Source organism: Capra hircus, chromosome 4 (genome assembly GCF_001704415.2).
Source record: "Capra hircus breed San Clemente chromosome 4, ASM170441v1, whole genome shotgun sequence".
Taxonomy (NCBI): Eukaryota; Metazoa; Chordata; class Mammalia; order Artiodactyla; family Bovidae; genus Capra; species Capra hircus.
In genome coordinates, this window is record NC_030811.1 from 32,674,013 (window position 1) to 32,692,876 (window position 18,864).

Below are 18,864 nucleotides of genomic sequence, written 5' to 3' on the forward strand. Positions count from 1 at the left end.
GTGTCCGACTGTTTGGGACCCCATGGACTGTAGCCTATCAGGTTTCTCCGTCCATGGGATTTTCCAGGCAAGAGTGCTGGGTGGATTGCCATTTCCTTCTCCAGGGGCCTTCCCGACCCACGAATCGAACCCGGGTCTCCCGCATTGTAGGCAGACGCTTTACCATCTGAGCCACCAGGGAAGCCCCTAAAATGCAAAAAATGCTCAAAAAGAGCTGGAAGATTTTAAACTTTCACAAGCAGAAAATGATTAGCAGGAACTAATATTTTGGGCAATTAGCCTTGCATAAACATTTAAATATAAATATAACCCATAATGTTTTTATACCACACTCACCCAGTTGAATTATTTTGTACAGAGCAGTGGACACTGGTATAAGTCCATAGTGATTCCTTTATTTTGATAGCACCTGGGGTCGGTGTATAACATGCCCCCAGAATCCACAATCACTGCCACCAGGTGGCAATAGTGAGTTATATCGGCACCTGCAGGATTTCTGTTCAGAAATGTCCCTGGAGTACTACCCATTTCACGGTGTCTTAGGATTCTGAATTTGGTCATGTCCTGGACGAAATGTTTTCAGTTACTTGAAAGAAGCTGTAGAAGACATACTCACAAGGTTGGTCTAAATGTCATATATTGTCGGAACTACAAATGTATGATGACAGAATTGGGATTGAATAAAAATACACTAGGTTGCAGTTGCTGTTGTGAAAGCAATATGAAAAGTAATTAGAGGTAAAGTTTTGGGTATAGATTAAAAAACTCACATAAATAAAAAGTGTGTTCTGGAAGGCAAAATAACACAAGGGAAATCACTGAAAGGAAACTCAGATACACAGAAATCTTCATTTCTGCTGGGACCGTTATGTCACATTGAGACTTATTTTGTTCTTCTGAAAATGTAGGTCTTTGTACCAGATTATCTCTAAATATCTGTACTCTATGATTCTTTTATATATTAAAAAAATTATTTTATATTGTGGAAGATAGAAACAGTATCAAGAAAGTAGCAGGCACTCTCATATCTTGATATATTTCACTTCAGTATAATTTCTTTTGTGTATTTGTGGATAAATGTTTTATTTTTAAAAAACTACATCATTGTATACATTTAATTTCATGTACGTCTCTCATCAAGAAACATAAAGTAAGCTCTTTCCTGCTCACAATATATCCTTGTCTCTGTCCTTTGTCAGCAGCGCAAGAGGTTTCCTCTGCCCACCTTATCCCTGAATGTCTCCAGCTTCAGCCCCTAGATGCTTTGCTTCTCCCTTCTTTGCTTTGGATTTTTTTTTCCTCTCCCAGTTTCAAAGAAAAGATACCTCACACACACACACAAATTCCTGCTCCACTCATAGATAAATGTAGTGATTAGTTCAGATAAATCTGCAAACATGTACTCTCAGGGTCTGAATCTTACTGTCTACCCAGAGTGACTTATTCCAACATCATTTCAAGATTAGGGTCAAACACTCTAAAATTAGGGTCAAACACTCTTGAAACTACTGTCTTGAGCAGATCAATTTGCTAAGGACTCTCCTACTCCTTTTTAGAGTTTCTGTACCAATCATTGTCTTAATTAGTGGTTCATCTCAGACTTTCTTATGAGCTCTATTTTCCTGCCCATTGCTCTCTACTACTGTCTCTCTGGTCCTCAATCTTTGCACCTTACTACAGTATCATCTTTTCAAGCTTCTCCTCCCACCTTCAATCTTTCAGGCATCAGGGTCTTTTCCAGTGAGTCAGTTCTTCACGTCAGGTGGCCAAAGTATTGGAGTTTCAGCTTCAGCATCAGTCCTTCCAATGAATATTCAGGACTGATTTCCTTTAGAATGGACTGGTTGGATCTCCTCGCAGTCCAAGGGACTCTCAAGAGTCTTCTCCAACACCACAGTTCAAAAGCATCCATTTTTCGGTGTTCAGCTTTCTTCACAGTCCAACTCTCACATCCATACATGACCACTGGAAAAACCATAGCTTTGACTAGATGGACCTTTGTGGGCAAAGCAATGTCTCTGCTCTTTAATATGCTGTCTAGGTTGGTCATAGCTTTTTTTCCAAGGAGCAAGTGTCTTTTAATTTCATGGCAGCAGTCACCATCTGCAATGATTTTGAAGCCCCAAAACATAGTCTGTCACTGTTTCCATTGTTTCCCCATCTATTTGCCATGAAGTGATGGGACCAGATGCCATGATCTTAGTTTTCTGAATGTTAAGTTTTAAGCCAGCTTTTTCACTCTCCTCTTTCACTTTCATCAAGAGGCTCTTTAGTTCTTCTTCGTTTTCTGCCATAAGGGTGGTGTCATCTGCATATCTGAGGTTATTGATATTTCTCCTGGAAATCTTGATTCCAGCTTGTGCTTGATTCCAGCCCAACATTTCTCATGATGTACTTTTCACATAAGTTAAATAAGCGGGGTGACAATATATAGCCTTGACGTTACGTACTCCTTTCCTGATTTGGAACCAGTCTGTTGTTCCATGTCTAGTTCTAACTGTTGCTTCGTACAGATTTCTGCATACAGATTTCTCAGGAGACAGGTCAGGTGGTCTGGTATTCCCATCTCTTTCAGAATTTTCCACAGTTTATTGTGATCCACACAGTCAAAGGCTTTGGCATAATCAATGAAGCAGAAGTAGATGTTTTTCTGCTATTCTCTTGCTTTTTCAGTGATTCAAGGGATGTTGGCAATTTGATCTCTGGTTCCTCTTACAATAACCCAAATCAGAGATAATGATGACTTAGAGGAAGTGATAGTGGAGATGGGAAAAACCAGCAGAGTCCAGACATTTTTCAGTAGATACGATTGATAGAATTTAGTGGGATGAGAATGAGGAGAATTTTAAGGACAAGCAATGTAGTATAGTGGCTGAGAGTGCTGTGGTATGAGCCCTGCATGGTCTCCAAACTTAAGTCTGCCATTTCCAGGCTCTGTGACCATAAGCAAGCCGCTCAGCCTCTCTGTGCTTCACATCTCCATACGTAAAGTCAGATAATGGTAGTACCGCTCTCATTATGTTGTAAGAAAAATGTGAATTAAAGCATTTATTTGATTTTAACTTAAAGCAGTGTTTTTGTATACTCAGCACACTCTAAGTGTTTGTAATCATGGGGGTGGTAATGCTATTATCTTCTGTAGACGATCCTGAAGAAGAGGATTTGAGGAAGGAAAGAATGAGTTCAGTTTTGAATATTTGGGGATTGGAGTTTTATCTGAGACATTCAAATTATATTGGACAGTCTGTCGGATTCATAGGTAAAAGGAGAAGCCTGGCTGAAAACATGTTAGGTGGTGTGATTTTCTCTTTCATTAAACCAGTGAAATGTATGAAAATCCCTAAGGAGAAATCTTACTGTGAGAAGAGACAAGCAAGCACCTGTGACAGGGTTTCAGGAAACTCCAGGGTTTTTTTGTTTGTTTTTGGCTGTGCTGGTCTTTGTTGCTGCGAGGGTCTTTCTCTAGTTGCAGCGAGTGGGGGCTCCTCTTCATTGCATTGCACAGGATTCTTATTGCAGAGGCTTCTTCTATTGCAGAGCACAGGCTCGAGGCACCGAGCTTCAGTAGTTGCAGCACATGGGTCCATAGTTGCAGTTCCCGGGCTCTACAGCAACAGGCTCAATAGTTGTGGCCAGTGGGCTGAGTTGCCCCGAGGCATGTGAGATCCTCCTGGATCAGGGATCAAACTCTAGTCTCCTCCATTGGTGGGCAGATTCCTTACCACTGAACCATCAGGGAAGCCCAGGAAACTCCAGTTTTAAGGACGCATCAAGGAGAATGAACAGGCAAGGGAGACAGAGGAACAGGCAGAGATGAAGAAGAAAAACCAGACGACTGAAATGTCACAGAGCCCAAAGAAGAGTTCTCCAGAGAGAAGGAGTCATCAACTCTTTTATGTGCTGCTGAGAAGTCTCCAGGGACTTGCCAGGTGGCACTAGTAGTAAAGAACCCGCCTCCCAGTGTAGGAGACGTAAGAGACACAGGTTCGACCCCTGGGTCTGCAAGATCCCCTGGAGAAGAAAATGGCTATCCATTCCAGTATTCTTGCCTGGAGAATCCCCTGGACAGAGGAGCTTCGTGAGCTACAGTCCACGGTGTCGCAAAGAGTCAGACATGACTGAAGTGACTTAGTGTGTGTGCACAGGAGAAGTCTGCAAACCTGGGGATGAACAATAGCTACTGAGTTTGTAATATGGAGGTTATGAAAAATCATAGCAAGTGCACGTTGAGCTGATTGAAGAGAAAGAAGCCAGATTAGAAAGGTTAAAGAAATGGAGCAGGTGAATATAGGCAATTCTTTTGTGTAGTTTGACAGTGAAAATGGACTTTTTGTAATTAAATAGAGGATTCTTCATTCCAACTAATGAAATGAGGTTGCTTTTTTTTTTTTTTTTTGCTAAACATGACTGAAAACTCTTGACTAAATGAAGTGACCCAAAAAGTTATAGATTCTATTCCAGATTTCAACAATCTGGATCGCAACAATCAGACCAAGAGAGTGTGTTAAATGGGCCACATGTGAGAGAAGGAATGAAGTTGCTTTTGTCTTTCACCTTAAGTTCTATCCTTAAAAAAAAAAAATTAGAAATAGTTATTTTTTTCAGATGGAGTCATTGGAAGATGTATTGTCCAGGAATTAGAGTACAGGGTGACTGAGGAAGAGCAGATTGAAGGTCTCTGGAAATGAGATTTTTAAAAAACATCTGTAAGGCTGGGATCTCTGAGGGGTATTCATAAAGATCATCCAGTTATCCAGATGCTTGACAGGATTTTCAGGATGGAGGAGTCTTGTGGGCCAGATGGGAATGTCATCTTAATTGATAGCAGTGGGTGATCAGGAGATCAGAACATCCTATTCAAAAGAATGGACAGGGAAAGAGATAGCCAAATGACATGAGCTTAAAGAAAAATTGATTTATTCTCATGTCAGTAGGAGATTAATGTTCTGGAAGAGGGTGGGGAACAAAGAGGACACTGACTCCATCTCTCAATGCTGAAGTATAAGGGGTTGAAAACATTCAATTTCAGAAGTAGTGGTATCCTCTGGAGAGGACCAGTTAAGGTGCCAAAGTAGAGAGACACTCCCAAAAGAGATTTAGGAAGAATTTTTCTTGTTAACATTTCTGTTGATGGAAAGATAAATGCTGCATTACTGGGCTGCTCTGACAAAATGCCATAGACTGGGTGACTTAAACAACAGGAATTTGTTTCTCCCAGGTTTAGAACCTGAAAATCCAAGATCAAGAAACCAGCAGGATTAGTGTCTGATGAGAGCTGTCTCCTTAGGTTGCAGACAGCTGCCTTCTCTCTGTGGTCTCACATGGCAGAAAGAAAGAGAGAAATCGAGCTCTTTGGCGTCTCCTCTTGTAAGAACTTTGATCCCATCATGCCAGGCCCCCACCGTGATGATCTCCTCTAACCCCATTACTTGCCAAAGTCCCAGTCTCCAAATACCATCATATTTGGCATGAGGGCTTCAACATATGAATTGGGGGTGGGATGGACATACATATTCAGTCCATAACAAATGCTATGACTGCTTCTTAGGATCACAAATAGGGCTCTTCTCATGGTACATTTTATTGTTGAACAGAATTCAGGCACAAATTCTGGAAACAAATATCGAACAAAGAAGGACCACATGATGTGTAAACTTATGTGTTTGTGCATTGCTTATTCTTCTACCATTGGTGGACTGACAACAATCACTGGTACCTCTACCAACTTGATCTTCGCTGAGCATTTCAATATGTAAGTAAAATGGTTGGGTTGATGATTTGATAAATGGACAGCACACAAATTATAAGAATTATTCTTACCTGTTTTAGAGAATCTAGAGAGAGAGAGAGCTATGTTGAGTTAATCCTCCTTTGTTCCCCATCAGGACTGCTATAGGTCTAGAAACCTCCCTTCTGCTTCTTTCAATAGAGTTAGATATGTAGGACATAGTGAATTAACAGGTGTTTGTAGATTCCAAGGTCAGCTTGGATAAAATAACTCCTGGGTAATCACTCTCACCAAACACGTGCGTGGGTTCCCAGTTGCTCAGTCATGTCCACCTCACAACCCCATGGACTGTAGCCCAGCAGGCTCCTCTCTCCATTGGATTTTTCAGGCAAGAATACGGAGTGGGTTGCCATTTCCTCCTCCAGGGGATCTTCCCAACCCAGGGATCGAGCCCACCTCTCCTGTGTCTCGAAACACAGAAGACACTTTTTATTATAAATAATATTGCAAATGGTAGTTACCTAAAGTGAAAGGGATTGTTTACATGGGACAATTTGTGTAGGGTTTGTCAACTGACATTTAAACTTAAATGATGAGTAGTAAACAGAATTGCTCATTACAGAAGATTTGGTGTTAGGATTGAAAAATATTTGAAGAATTGGACAATTACAAAAAATAGAAAGTAATAAAGTATTCTAAGGACAGATATATGAATCTGAAGGAGTGGAGTGATGCTACTTCAGTGCAAAAAATTGAGACTCTTGGACACAGGACACTGGAGTTAATTCCACTTTTCAGTCACAATAATAAGTTCTTCCAAGACTTAATTTTCTCATATCTAAAATAGTCCTAGTTCATATGAATATTGTAAGAATTAAATGAAGTAAACTATGTAAAAATACTTGGTACTATGTAAGAATTAGGAGAAGGCAATGGCAACCCACTCCAGTACTCTTGCCTGGAAAATCCCATGGACGGAGGAGCCTGGTAGGCTGCAGTCCATGGGGTCGCACAGAATTGGACACGACTGAAGCGACTTAGCAGCATGTAAGAATTATTGAAACAATACTTTGAAAGTCCACAGTGTTTTGTGAGAGCTCAATCTGGTTCTACACCCAAGGTATAATTCTAAGGACGAAGGACAGATAATAGTCAGAGTTTCTGGAAGGTGGGCAGTGTTGATGATGCCCTGGAACACGATTTAAGTCCTTTTCATAGAAAAATTCAGGGAAAACCACACTGTAGGAAGCAGAATCACAAACTCTGTAAACTTTCTAAGTTATTTACAAGATGTTCCAAGAAATTCAAGATTCAAAAAATGTCACTCTCCATTCTGGAAAGAATGAGAACTTACGTACAAAAAACAACCCTAACAGAGCAGTTTAGGGACAATATTACACAGACTACTGTGTGCATTTACTGGTTCTATGAGTATACATCCATCATGTGTACTCCAATGACTGACTTCGAAAAGAACCTTAGAAAGACATTTGGTTTATAAGTGAGAGACTTCTGAAATTCCCAGTGCCAGAAAAGATTTATTCAATGCATCTCCTAATTCAAGGCAGGAAATGTACTTAATCCCTTTCTGAAAGCTAGACTTCTATCTTTTCTCATGAATCCCCCAAAGAAAGAGATTCTACATCTCAGTCCTCTCTATAAATCTTTTCTAAAATTTAGACCAAGTTTTTATTTTTATTTTTTTTACTTTGTTGGTGTTAGAGAACTGCTGGTTTCCACCATTCCTGTGAAATTACTTGATATCGTCAAAATAACTATACTGAGTTTGCCCTTGGTCTTTGTGTTCTTACCCGATGCATCAACAAAATTCTCTTTCTTTTATTTAACTGTTCCCTGGACTCTTTGAATGTATTCATCCATTTTTCAATGACAGATTGAGAGCATTGTAGCACTTGGAGCAAAATGTTTCAGTAACTCTTTTCCCTAATTGTCTGATCTTGTAATTCTCCTAATCATGGGAATTTGGCCAAAACATTCTTTTTAGAAAGTGCTTAAAATATAATTAGAAATTTAGAGATTTTTTTTCCTTCAAGTTTTCTTTAGAATTAAGAGTTATATGAAAACTGGAAAACTCAAAATATCCCTTCTTGATAGAAAATATTGAAAGAGAAGGAGCAAAAAAACCTTATGTATAATTAAGGGCAGATGTATGAATCTGAATATAAGTTAGCGCTATGATGTTCCTTCAGTGCAGAAAATGGGGAAGCGTGGATACAGTCAGGGCACTTGAGTTAAAAATTCTACTTTTCAGTCCCTTACATCGTGAATTTGAACAATAAAAAGTAAGTAGCTTTAAAAAGTATATAGTAATTTGTATAATAAAAAGTAAATAGTAAATAAACAGACTAAGTATTTAATGAATGTTTTCTTAAATATTGACCCTAAAAATACAACAGCAACCCAAAGCAACATTGGAATGAAATGCACTCAATTTAATTGGGAAAATTTCCAGAAACTTAAAACTGCATGAAATAAAAAAAGGTTTATGTTCTATGTTCAGATGTTTGGAGCCAGAGAGAAATCTTCCTTTATTTCCAAAGCCACTACAATAATCTCACCTTTTCTCCTGACACTTCCTGCCATCTTTTTGAGCAATACCAGTGATCATTTTGTATAAGTTCATTTTGGGTCTTACCAAACTCTGAAGGGTACATTAGCCTGAGAGTCAATTATTTCCTGCCTTTGACACTTAAAAAAGGAAGCAACTGGATAATACATTTCAAAGCCTTATCTATCTAACTGTTTATCTACTTACTTAAATATAAAAGATGTTTATGTTTTATGCATGTACTCTTTTTGTTTTCTTTTTTACATATGGAAAATAAGAACAATGTCTGAGAAACCTAAATTTATCCTGTGCAAATGAAAACAGATCTTCATCCACTCAGTCAATTAACAAACATTTGTTGAGAATTGACAATGTGCAAGGCATGGTTTTGAACTCTTTTGAAGAAAACAAAAAATAAAACCTACCAGAAAGAAGATTCTAGCTTATTGCCTAGGCAAAACATACATATACAGAAACCATTAACAATTTTAAAACAGAATAACTTTTGTTTTTTGACATACAGAGAAGAAGGTAAAGTGACAAATGACAAGTATTGAGAGCCCTTGCCAGATGAATTGCATATATTATAGTGCACATGAACCCTTATATTTTTGCTCTGGAAATGGTATACAGTGGTGATTAAAGGCATTGACTCTGAGATTCAAATGTCTATATTCAAATACCAGCTATTGGACAAATAACTCAATGTCTTTAAGCCTGTTATTTTGCCAGAAAAAAAAAAAAAAAAACAAGGATAATAATATCTCTCTCTTTCTCTCATAGTTTCAAATTTTACGTCAAATAAATACCACTTAGAACGGTGCCTAACATAAAGCACGTGCTGTATAAGTGTTGGGTATTATTAGTAGAGTTGAAATTTTTGATGTTTAGCTTGGCAGTTTGCAGACCAAATCAAGATCAGTCAGACCCCAAAGTCTATCTTCCTAAAATATTATCTCCCTAGAAACGTTTGAACATGTGTCTTTAAAGAAGACTCTAGTTGTGTGCAATGCTTCTAATCACTAGAGAAAATTTGTCTGTGTAACCCGGCTCAGTCTTAAACAAAGTAAACAGTAAATACCATGCTCATGGAGGAAATGAATGCAAATAATCCATGAAATCAAAGTACATAAATTGTGTAGTCAGTTTTTCCAGGAAGTAGTAGAATAGCCTGTGCATGTCTTTGCACAATTGAGAAGAGCAATGTGCAGACTGATTGGCATTCTAAGAATCTGGGGACAGGAGACCAACGAGGAGTCTATGACCAACTTGTTGCCAAATGATGAGAGGCACAGCCAGATGAGTCATGAAGTGATGGGTGGATTTAGACTCAGGGTGCCGTACACTCAGAAGGTGGTGAGTGACTAGGCATGAGGATTTATAAGGGTAAGGAAGGGTTAAGGCAACTCTAGGAAATTTTGACGCTAGGGCTATATGTCAATAGATGGTGATTTCATGAAGTTCTAGAGAAGACTAGGCACATTCATTAGAGAAATGAATAAATTTTATTTTGGATATGGTGAAGTGACCTGCTCAGAATCTATCCACAAGGAGATTTTCAGCAGGCATTTACAAATTTATTGTTCCAATTAGTTATAAATTTGGGACTACATTTATGTGTGTGTGTGCTTAGTTGCTCAGTTGTGTCTGACTCTTTGTGACACTTTGGACTGTAGCCTTCCAGGCTACTCTGTCCATGGGATTTTTCAGGCAAGAATACTGGAGTGGGTTGCCATTTCCTTCTCCAGGGAAGCTTCCAGACCCAGGGATCGAGCCTGCATCTCCTGTGTCTCCAGCATTGCAGGCAGATTCTTTACCTGCTGAGCCATTAGGGAAGATATATATACATATATATACACACACACACATGTGTATATATATACATAGAAATTAAAATCTTGAGTGTAGCAAGGGAAATATAGGGAGAAAAAAGATAACATAATTGAAACATGGAAAGATTCTTAAGAAATATTGACAAAACGGAAGATGAGAAAAGTTAATCAAGGTAGCTGGAGAACCAGGAGCATGTGGGATTTTGACAGATGGAGGGGAAGACCATTTTCCAAGCAGAGAATGAGTCAGGAGCATGCAATGTGGTGGGAGGGTCAGGTAAGATGATGGCTGAAAAGAGGATTTTAGTTTTCATCTGTGACCTCCAGGAGGGCAGATGCAGGGGAACAATGTGGACTGGGGCAGAATTCAGGCTAGAGTGAAGGAGTGAGGACATAGTGAGAGAACAAGGCAGCTAGTTTAAATGATTGTTTTAAGTTTAACAAAAAAAAAAAAGAAGAAGAAGAAAGAAAGAACAAAAGAAGCATGGTGTAACCAGAGGCAGAGTGTTCCTTTAGAATAAGGAGGTATCAATTTAGTTTTACACTCAGGCAAAAGAGACAGTAAAAACAGCTATGTGAGGTTTGCGGGGAAAAGAAAGAGAGAGAAATTATTAATTGGCTAACAGTCAATTAATGGAGGTGGAATGGGATAGATACAAGGGCAAAAATGTCAGTCTTGGAAAAGAAAGATGTGTGCTCCTGAGTGGCAATGAGAAGGGACAAGTGAAGATAGAAATATTTCAAATCATGTATATACACACCCTTGTTTCACAGATGAGGAAACCAAGGCTCCAAGAGTTTAAACAATGATCACCAGTCAGTGGAAGCACTGGGAGGTGAAGGCAGATGGCCTGAATCCTGGTACCCTTTTTGCTCTGCAGCCTCATTGCCTCTCCCACCATCTGGGAGGGGGCCATGTTGACAAAATTTTTAAAAATCAAGTTTGCTGCCCGTGACAAGTAAAGACTGCATTGGTACTTGCATTCAAGTATTGCACTTTCTCGGAGAAGGCAATGGCAACCCACTCCAGTACTCTTGCCTGGAAAATCCCATGGGTGGAGGAGCCTGGTAGGCTGCAGTCCATGGGGTCCCACAAAGTTAGGCACGACTGAAGCGACTTAGAAGCAGCAGCAGCAGCATTGCTCTTTCTTTTTATAAAAGATAAACATGCACACATAAGAATTATTTGAAAGAGTTGCAATGCTGAAAACATGGCTATTTTGACTGAACCGCCCCTTCGTTGTTTTTGTGGTAAGTTGTTAGTTGTGTCCGACTCTTTGTGAGCCCATGGACTGTAGCCCACCAGGCTCTTCTGTCCAGGGGATTCTCCAGGCAAGAATACTGGAGTGGGTTGCCATGCCCTCCTTCAGGGCATCTTCCCAATCCAGGGATCGAACCCAGGTCCCCCGCACTGCAGGCAAATTCTTTACTGACTGAGGAACCAGGGAAGCCCTTGTCATCCTAAGCTGATATATAGCTTAGCAGGTGATTTTCAGACGATACTAATAAGACTGAGCCAATTATCTAAGTCAACCACAAGGTATGAAATTTCTTGCGTCTTTATCTTTGAATCTAGTACATGTGGCACGTAGATTCTGACTCCCTTATGATTAACTCACCATTAGTTTTTGACTTACCCTTGGGATAAGGCATTATGGAAATATTCTTTGTTTTCTGTACCTACTGTTACAATCTGATAGATTCTTTGGATTTTTATTGGCTCCTCATTAAAGAAATCCTGCTTGCTCGGCGTTCTCTACCTGACCCTTCTGCTCCACTGATACACTCTTCCAATCTCCTCCTTTCCTGACATTATTGTTAATAAATGTCACCCTGTAATTAACTCACTTCTTCCTACTCTGGTTCTTTAAAGACCTCCAGCTCTGCCAGCTTTTCTCTACTTGTGTGGATGCTGTATCATTTGAAACTGTTCAGTTACTCCAAAACTTACATTCCAGTCCCATCTCTTCTTATCAAAGCTATATTCACATTTCTATAAATTTGTCTTATCCATGCACACCCATAACCAGCACACCTGATTGCAAGCTTGTAAAAGTTTTCATGAATTATTGAATTATAATAATTATTATTATCTTCTTTTAGCCCCCAAGGAACACAAGTAGATGATCAATAAACATTGGTTAAGATGAACTGAACTAAGACATGAATGAAGTGCTGATTGTTCCTGGGGATCATCTAAGTAACTGAATAATATTTTGATATTAAAATAAAGTTATTAAGGGAAATATTCCTAGGAACAATTATTGCTTTCATAACAGAGGAGTTTTGCTGCATCGATATCACTTAAGAAATACACCAGCCATTAGTTAAACACAAAAAGCCAATCTATCATATTAAGAATACAAGATTATCACAAGTAAAATTTCACAGCTTGCTGATTATCAAAGTATATTATTCAGCTTGTGGGCGTCTGCTGTGAAATGTGTGGGTATACAAAGCAGCTTGAAAGGAAGTTGAATTATCAATGATTAGCACAGTCACTGTTGCTAATTATATGTTAAATAATAACTATAATTGCTTCACAAACCAAGAGATATGTTTATAGGCGCTCTGAATTCAAAGCCCACCTCCCTAACCTATCTGCTTAGCTAATTACAGAGGAAGAAGGTAAACCAGCTACCTAGCAATAGCCACGTTCAAAGCTCACCACGATTTTCTCCTGCAGAAAAGCGTAATATGTGCTTCTAAGTAATAATTTCTCTGGCAAATAGTACAGAAGAAAGTTGGGTATTGCAAAGGTTAGGCTTAGACGTTGGTTCAGATTCAACTTTGCCATATATTAGCTTAACTTCTACAAATGTAAGTCTCTTGCATCTGTAAAATGGAGGCAAAACTAGAACATACAGCCTTATTATGAAGAATAAATGGCATACTGCATCCGTGGCTCTTAGCAGAGGGCCTGGCAGGTAGGAAACTGTCAATAACCCCAGCCATTGTCATTGGTGCTGCTTCAACTTTTGCTCTTGCTGTTAGAAATCTAAGTCTGGTTCATGCATAAAAAGTAATTAATATTTGAAAAGTAACCTCTGGAAGTACATAAATGCAAATCTGAAAAGCGGCTTTGACTCAGAAATAATCAAAATAGTCATTAATCAAAAGGACTATAATCAGCGTGGATATCAGCTGATCTTGCCCTTAGTGGCCAATATCTGTTTCAAGGCAATAAATATCCACACTCACACACATTCTTTTGAGATCAGTGCTGTGTATTTAATTAGCATTATTTATGATTTTGTACTTGGACTTAAGAACTGCATCTATAGCACTGTCTTCCTAAATTTCAACACGACATACTCGTATGCTTCAGGTCGAAGCATGTCTCTCCTATGCCATCATTCCTGTGGGGTTCTAAAATGTCCTTAAAACATCAAGTCTGTACTCTAGTTTATGGATATTTTGAAATATATGTGGAATTTTCTCTCTTCACTTGGAAGGACATTGAGAACACTGGGCTTTAAAGAAGAGAGGTTGTGTTTTCAACAGTCCTCCTGGGTTTAAATATCCAGCTTGACACACTCTGTGACCTTGAGCAATCCACTTAATCTTCTGAGACTTTGTGTTTTCTGCATAAAATAAAAATATAATACATGCCTACAGGAATTTTGTTAGAATTAAATGTGCTTAACTCATTCCTGCCCCTCTGCCTGACCTCTAAGACTTAAGGTGCCCCTGGTGTATTTCCTTTTCCACTCATCTCCACTGATTCCTGAAATTGACACACCCATTTCCATGGTTTCTAAAGCTACCTGTGTGTGGGTAACCATCAATTTCACATCTCTAACTGCTTTCTCAATTCCAGACTCATCTATCTAACTGACTATCCACCAGAGCCACCAGGAAAGCTAAAGGGCACCTCACATGAACACCCTCACAGCAGCATCCAAGCCGCCAACCTGCTCTTCCCTCAGATTCATGTCAATGAATAGTACCTTTTCCTACACTGTATGCCAAATATTTGTAAAACCCACTGCCTTCTCTTCATCTATGTTGCTACCAATCTAAATGAAGTGAAAATCTACTCACCTCCCTGCTCCTCTGCAAACCTGCCTTGGTCTTCTAACAGATTCCGCGTTACAGATTACCATAAACTTTAGCAAATAGAAACAGCAGGAATTTATGACCTCATCATTTCTGTAGGTCAGGTATCTAGGCACGGTTTAGCCAGGTCCTTTGCTCAGCTGAAGTCAGGGTGCCAACGGGGTCTGCGATCTCCACCGAAGCTCAGAGTCCTAGGACAGGGTCATCCAGGTTGTTGACAGAATTCAATTCATTGTGTTTGAATCACTGAGGTGCCCATTTTATTGCAGTCTGTTGGCATAAGGTCACTCTCAGCAACTAGAGGATACCCCAAGATCCTTGCTAGATGGCCCCCTTCCTTTGGCATCTGGAAGCCAGCAGGAACAACTCTCTTTTAAGGGTTCTCTTGAGTAAGTCAGGCCCTCCCAAGATAATCTCCCTTTTGATTAACTCAGAGTCAGTCCACTGATGGGAACCTCTGCAAAATCTCTTCACTCTACCCATTAAAGAACTTAGCCTCAGGAATAAAATCTCACCATCTTTACACGTCTGTCCACACAGAAGAGGAAAAGAATATACTAAGTATGTATGCCAGGGGCAGGATTCTTGGGGGTCATCTTGGAGCTCCACCTACTAACTTGGCTTCCACTCTTGTTACCATCCATCTTCACAATCCATCTAGCTAACATGTTTTATGAAATTCATAAATTTACATACACTTTACATTAGATCATGTCACTAGCTTACTAACTATGTTTCTATTACTCCTAATTGCATTAATGAAAGTGAAAGTGTTAGTGACTCAGTTGTGTCTGACTCATTGCACCCCTATGGACTCCTCTGTCCATGGATTTCTCCAGGCACGAATACTGGAGTGGGTTGTCACTCCCTTCTCCACGGTATCTTCCCGACCCAGAGATTGAACTTGGACTTCTTGCATTGCAGGCAGATTCTTTACCATCTGAGCCACCAGGGAAGACCAATTGCCTTAGTATTAAAATCCAAATTCCTTCTGATGGCCTACATGGCTGTATATGAACTGACCCCTAGTGGCTATTTCTTGGACTTTATTTCATGTGACTGTGAACTTAGCTCACCACACACAGCCACAATGGTCTTCTGTCTAATCCTCCAACATCCCAAAATCATTCCTACCCCAGGGCCTTTGCACTTGATATTTCCTCTGTCTGGAATACTATTTCCCAGTTATTTACATGACTAGCTCCTTCTTGCCATTTAGATACCATCTCAAATTTCATTTTCTTTGGCCACGCTATGTAAAATTTCTCCCTCCACCTAATCTCTTTTTGCCACACTATTCTGTTTTATTTTCCAATTCATTATATGCTTACCTGTTTTTCTGCCTGTGTTCTTCTTTTAATACAAACTGTGAGAGTCTGAACTGTGTCCATCTAATTCACTGCTATATCCCCAGTAGCTGCAAGAGTACCCAGTGCATGGTAGACACAAAACATACTGCCAGGTGAAAGAAAAGGATTCCATCAGAATTAAATGTAGTTAGCATGGTTAATGTTAGAAGAAATCTCTATTTGCTTTAGGCAGACACTTGCAGTCCCTTCATTTATGGACTATACATGCATACACGCTCAGTCACACAGTCATGTTCAACTCTTGTTACCCACAGACTAGAGCCCTCCAGTCTCCTCTGTCCATGGGATTTCCCAGCAAAAACACTAGAGTGGGCTGCCATTTCATCCTCCAGGGGATCTTCCTGGCCCAGGGATTGAACCCATATCTCCTGCATCTCCTGCATTAGCAGGCAGATTCTTCACCTCTGAGCCCCCAGGGAAGCCCGTTATGGAATATAAAGGAAGTGGGGAAAGAATCACCACTGTGAAACTAATCCCTTCTAGGGTGCCACTCATTCCATTTTCATTCAAAATATTTATACCTCAGAGTGTTTACTTTCTTACTACTGAACAAAAAAAAAAAAAAAAAAAAAAAAAAGGGAAGAAAAAAGAAAAAAAATCCCAAAGTTTAGCTTTTTTAAACTTTCATTTTTCTAAATGGCCTATCCCTCCAGGCAAAAATTCTGAAAAGCTCCACTTCCCTCAAATCTCACAGAATTCTCTGCAATGGGTGGGGAGAACAAAGCAGCCTGATTTCAAGGTATGAGCTACAGATGGTGAAAAATGAAACTGGGTTTGGGGCATTGTTTTGAGCCTAATCCATGCAGCATTTCTCATTGTCTTTAGGCTGAACAAAATAACACAGGCCACTGACCTGTAATCCAAGTCTAGTAAATTGATGAAAGATAAGCTTAAGCCTTTTCTCACTTATTTTCCAACAGAAAACACTGTTTTTTTTTTTAAAGCAGATAATTCTCTACAGAGCCTCAGAGTTGGTAAAGCATTTTTTTTTTACATTCATCAATTTTATATATTCTTTATCATTTTTTACTTATCATTTGCCACTTTCAAATGGCACAACTGAGCTTCCCAGGTGACTCAGTGGTAAAGAATCCAGCTGCCAATACAGGAGACTCAGGAGACGCAGGCTTGATCTCTGGATGAAGAAGATCCCCTAGAATAGGAAATAGCCACTTGTTCTAGTATTCTTGCCTGAGAAATCCCAAGGACAGAGGAACCTGGCAGGCTCCAGTGCATGCGGTCACTAAGAGGTGGAAATGACTTAGTGACTAAACAAGAGCAGTAACAATGGCATAACTATATAAGCTAATCATAGGATCTCTTCACGGTAGATAAAATCATCCTCAAGTTGCCAGTGCTAATTCTAGGACCCAGGGAGATCAGCTCATAGAAATTGCAGACAAAAGAGAAATCTGCAGTTTTGAAAGCTTAATTTTGTTTTTTCTTTAAACAGCCTTTGCATTTCTTAGGAACCACGCTAAAATAGCAGTGTCTAAAATAAATAAATTTGGCTTGTGTTGATGTGTATAGCATGAAAGATCTTATTTATTTACATGATCTTTTTTAAGTAGCAAAATACAAAGTGTGATCTAAGTAGAAAAAAATACTGAAGTCTAGCATTTCTATTACATTCTCTCTATTTTGTGATTTCAAACATAATAAAAATATGTGAACAGTTTTTTTATTAATTCCATATTATTTTCTGTACTTTTCTCATTTCTGACTCTGTGTTACTGCTTCAAGAAGAAAAATTAAAGATAACTGTTTCTTGAATTTCCATTTCCCCACAGTCATAAAATAGATAACTATATGAGAATTTAGACTACATTTCAAAACAATGAATGTGAGGTTACCAAATAAACCGTGCTTGTACCTGACGTGGTTTTTTTTTTTGCTACTTTTTTATTATGTGAGCTAGAAAGCTGAAAATAACTAGAGAGTTAATGGAAAAGTTGATATTTTTCACAGGACTTTTAATTATTTTTATCTGGTCCTGATTTATCCCATTTGAGCCCCAAAGCACTGTCTAATTCTAGGAAGAAAAGTCTAGAATATGTCTGATAAGATGGTTGTAGCTGCTTTGGGGCAGAAGAAACAAGAGGGGAAAACAGCTTTGAGGGACAGTGTGGGTCAGATCAGAGTCCCTTCAGATTCTGGGATGTCAGCTCCCAAGATGAAATGGTAATGGACACATGCAGTCCTCTTAAGCTAATTTTCACCTGTTCCCAGGTCTGCTTGTTTGTCTTTCTTCACTCATGCACTGATGATTTGAATACAAATAACAAAACACACACACCCATGGGTACCCATTTCTTGTGCAATTCCACGAGTATCAGGTACTGTGCTAGGTTCTTTGGTAAACGATTTCTTAAAGATGGAATAAAGGGAGGAAAAGTCATAACATATCCGCCCTCGTTGTTGTGAGAAGCATGAATAACCATGCAGCGACAGAAGCAAGAGATGAGGAGCAAAGCTAACTCCTGTATTTAGTAGGGAATATCCCCCCGCCCCACCATCTTCTTTCTTGGCTACTATCGCAGGAAAGACGGGAAGTGCTGCTTCTCACGGACCATCAGAAGCGATTCCACTTGCACTCTTGCCGTGAACACTTTTCTGTATTCTCACACAGGCGCTATCCTGACTGCCGTTGCATCAACTTTGGATCATGGTTCATAATGTCCTTCCCGGCTGCCATTATTATTCTCCTCTTGTCTTGGATCTGGCTTCAGTGGTTTTTCCTAGGATTCAAGTGAGTACATAGTCCATGTTAATCAGGTCTTTATTTATTGGTGTCTGGGTTCCATGTTCTCAGCCCCTCATCCAGGGCTTTTACACCTATTTCATGCATGCTGCATTTCTGCATTTCTCTTCCCCACAAAACTGATATGTATGAACACATGCATTATGGATACTCTAGAATATCATCTATGGAAGAGTGTTTGTAGACAGAAACTCTATCTTGGTCTCCTCTGATCCTAAGCCATTAAGATATTAATAAACCAGAAGGACATATGAAGCTCATTATGATGAGGACCCAGCCCACCTGTTAAAGCAGAATTTTAAGAAATTTTGCTCCTCTGGTTTAATGTGTGGATTTCCTCAAACTATCAGGTAACTTTAAGCTGTAGCATGCAGAGCTTCCTGTTTCATCCTGACATTGTACTAACATTGACATGCCCTTGAAAAACTAAAACAAAAATCTGAGAGCATGCTCTGTGGAAAGAACATTGGATTGAGAATCAGGAAACCAGGGACAAAGTTGTGGCTTCTCACATGACAGATGAGTGATCTTTGCAACTCCTGATC

The 18,864-nt window shown here is 39.4% G+C and overlaps 1 protein-coding gene across 2 annotated transcripts in view; it reads left to right on the forward strand.

Annotated features, from left to right (window-relative positions):
- The window catches only part of SLC13A1 (solute carrier family 13 member 1), a 101,491-nt gene that overhangs the window by 37,610 nt on the left and 45,017 nt on the right, over positions 1-18,864 (forward strand). For both annotated transcript variants that reach the window (XM_005679402.3, XM_013963434.2), the window contains exons 7-8: positions 5,595-5,752; positions 18,188-18,307. In XM_005679402.3, the coding sequence (XP_005679459.1) occupies positions 5,595-5,752; positions 18,188-18,307 (278 nt within the window). The remainder of the gene's footprint in view (positions 1-5,594; positions 5,753-18,187; positions 18,308-18,864) is intronic.